At 23.7% G+C, this 3,041-nt stretch overlaps 2 protein-coding genes and 2 non-coding genes across 4 annotated transcripts; 2 read left to right on the top strand and 2 right to left on the bottom strand.

The window, feature by feature from the left end:
* Window positions 1-228: 228 nt before the first annotated feature.
* DDB_G0293402 (hypothetical protein) lies at window positions 229-1,260 on the top strand (the record flags this gene model as incomplete). Its single annotated transcript, XM_629154.1, has 1 exon — window positions 229-1,260. One exon carries the CDS (start codon window positions 229-231, stop codon window positions 1,258-1,260), a length of 1,032 nt encoding a protein of 343 aa, XP_629156.1.
* A 570-nt stretch (window positions 1,261-1,830) lies between these two features.
* Window positions 1,831-1,901, bottom strand: tRNA-His-GUG-8. Its single transcript has one exon. It is a non-coding gene; the product is annotated as a tRNA-His (tRNA).
* Window positions 1,902-2,018: 117 nt separating this feature from the next.
* On the bottom strand, window positions 2,019-2,091 carry tRNA-Met-CAU-16. The gene has a single exon. It is a non-coding gene; the product is annotated as a tRNA-Met (tRNA).
* A 328-nt stretch (window positions 2,092-2,419) lies between these two features.
* On the top strand, window positions 2,420-2,980 carry DDB_G0293400 (hypothetical protein; the record flags this gene model as incomplete). The annotated part of the gene is made up of 1 exon (XM_629153.1): window positions 2,420-2,980. The coding sequence occupies one exon, from the start codon at window positions 2,420-2,422 to the stop codon at window positions 2,978-2,980; it is 561 nt and encodes a 186-aa protein (XP_629155.1).
* Between the last annotated feature and the right edge of the window lie 61 nt (window positions 2,981-3,041).

The raw sequence follows: 3,041 nt of genomic DNA, 5'->3' as shown, positions 1-3,041 counted from the left end.
TAATCCTTAAGCCATATTTAATTTGAATTAAATAATGATAAAATATTTTAAATCAAAATAATTTATTTATTTATTTTTTTTATTTATTTTTTTTATTTATTTATTTTATTTATTTAATTTTTTAAAAATACAAAATAATAAAAAAAACAAATTTAAAAACATTTTTTATAAATTGTAATATAACTTTTAAAAAAAAAAAAAAAAAGTTTAAATAAATATAAAAATAAAATGTTAAAAAAAATAATAATTTTAAAATTAATTTTATTTTTTTTAAATTTAAAATTAATAAATGGATTATCAGAAAAAGATTTTATATTTTATAAAGTAAAATTGGATGATAGAGATTGTGAATTTCCAAAATGTGGTGGTTATTGGTTACAAAGAGTAAATGTTGGGATGAGTGCAGTTTATGTTTCTTCAATATCATTGGACCCATCAATTGTAAATTTTAATATGTCATTAATTACATTGGCCTTTACAGATGATTTAATTTTGGGTGGATTAATAAGATCTTATCCAAAATTTAATTATTTTCAAGTTTACAATGCAACACGTTTAATTTATACCAATGGTGGTGAAAAATTATATGGTCCACAATTATTTAATAGAAAATATCAATATCTAACTATAAATGAAAATAATAATCAAAATTCTGGAATTTTTAATTTTATTGATAATTTATATTCATCTAATAGTAATAAAAATAATAAAAATAAAAATAATCAATTTTATCCATTTATTGCTAAATCATTAAATTTAAATTATCAATTTCAATTAATGAATTTTACAGAAATGTATAGTAAATCAATTTACAATTTAGATATCGGTTGGTTAAATAATGTTATTACAAATTCAAAAACAATTAGCTTTGGATTTATGGATCAAAATAATAAAAACTTTCAAATCACTAAAATTTATATTAATATTCCATTAATTGATTCAAATAATTGTTTAGATTTTAATATTAGTAATATATGTAGTAGTGATCAAGAAGATAATAGTCAGGATAAAACTAATTCTTCTTTTGAAAATCAAAATCATTCAATATTATTACCAACATTCCATCGAGATTATTCAAGATGTTTATATTTTAGTGGTTGTATAAATAATAATATTAAAAATGATGGCAAATTAAATTATGAAAAATGTAATGATATTCCAACTCCTTTATGCCCTAAAGGTTATAAATTATTTTCATTTTCGGAAAGACCTTATGGATGTAAACGTTATTATTGTGATGTTTCTTTTCTTTCCGATTAATAAAATTTATATTGTATTTATAATTTGTACTTTTATTAATTTAAAAAAAAAAAAATTCTTTTAAATAAAAAAGATATTATGGGTTTTTTTTAAATTATAAAACTCTATAAAGATACCTTTTTTTTTTTTTTTTTTTTTTTAAACTTTTTTTTGGTTAATTGTGTTTTTTTTATTTTCAATATTATGTTTTGTGCCATTTGAGAATGAGAGTTTTTCACCTATTTTGTTCCACAAAAGCTATAAACTTCAGAGGAATTCATCATTCAACCACGTATCTCAGAAAAAAAATATTCACCCAATCACAATAGCCCACATTTTTAATTGGATGTTTGTACTTTCAAAAATGGGAATCGAACCATTGGTCCAAATAATGTGGTATTGTTAAATTTAACAATACCACATTATTTAATGAAAGAGATAATTTAAAACAATGAAAGTATTATTTGTTTGCGAAAGTATAAAAACGTAAAACTGATTTTTCGAAAAACGAAAAATTGTTTTTATATTTTATTTTATTTTATTTTTATTTTCGGTTTTAACAAACCGAACTTCGTAAAGTATCTAAAAAAGTGCCGCGACCTGGAATCGAACCAGGGTCAACAGAGCCACAATCTGATGTACTACCACTATACTATCACGGCGAATTTTACAAAAATTTTTGATTTATGTGTTTGTTTTGTTTTTTTTTTTTTTTACCTAAAAGCGGTGTAATGTGTTTTTTTTTTAATTACTAATCGTCATTTGTGGATTTTAAAAAGTGTCAAGTCAGAGGATCGAACTCTGGACCTTAGGATTATGAGACCTACGCTCTACCAACTGAGCCAACCTGACATGTTGATGGAATTTTGTTTTTTACTGCTTGATCGGGATTTTTTTTTTTTTTTTTTTTTTTTTTTTTTTTTTTTTTTACCAATTCAAAAAAAAAAAAAAAAAAAAAAAAAAAAAAAATCGGGATTTTTTTTAGACCCAATTAAAAACTCCACAAAATAAACAAACACACTACGAACACCTCCCAAAATTAAAAAAAATATACGAGGATATGATGACAACTCAATCTCCTGAACACAACAAATTCATACCAACTCCTGGCCAAAAAGAAATAATGACCAAAATTAATAGCAAACACCTTCCATTTAAAGAAATCAAAAAAATAATAAACATGAAAGGTAGAGATCTATTATGGAGATACACACTGAAAGCACTACCAAAAATATACAACATGCCATGCCAACAGTGTGGGGAAGATGAGACTTCAGAACATATATTCTTCAACTGCAAAGCCCACATCAAAAACACACAAGAAATCTTCAACTACACCCTAACTAAGTGTGGACACACCACTCACACCTGGAATGTGAAGATTTTAAACCATCTACAAATTGCACTAGTAGCCAATTTAATAGCTATTATATTCGAAAAAATCTGGTACAAAAGAAATAAACTCATTCACGATGAAAAAGAAATAATAATTCACAGACAACAAGTCATACGTGAACTAATTAAAACACAAAGAGCTGCTTGGGACAGGACACAAGCGGTTATAAACAAAACATTAAGAATCAAATCAAAGCAACGGCCAGAAGAACAAAATAAATTAGACTCACTAATCTCGCTAAAGCTATTACAATTTAGCAGACAATGGAACTCACCTCTTCACGCAATAGAACTTCCTAAACATCTCAAAAAATACAATAATTCACTCAGTACTTTCTATAAATAAAAAAAAAAAAAAAAAAAAAAAAAAAAAAAAAAAAAAAAAAAAAAAAAAAAAAAACCAAAAA

The sequence above is a fragment of the Dictyostelium discoideum genome (assembly GCF_000004695.1).
Source record: "Dictyostelium discoideum AX4 chromosome 6 chromosome, whole genome shotgun sequence".
Taxonomy (NCBI): domain Eukaryota; phylum Evosea; class Eumycetozoa; order Dictyosteliales; family Dictyosteliaceae; genus Dictyostelium; species Dictyostelium discoideum.
This window is presented reverse-complemented; position numbering and strand designations above follow the sequence as displayed.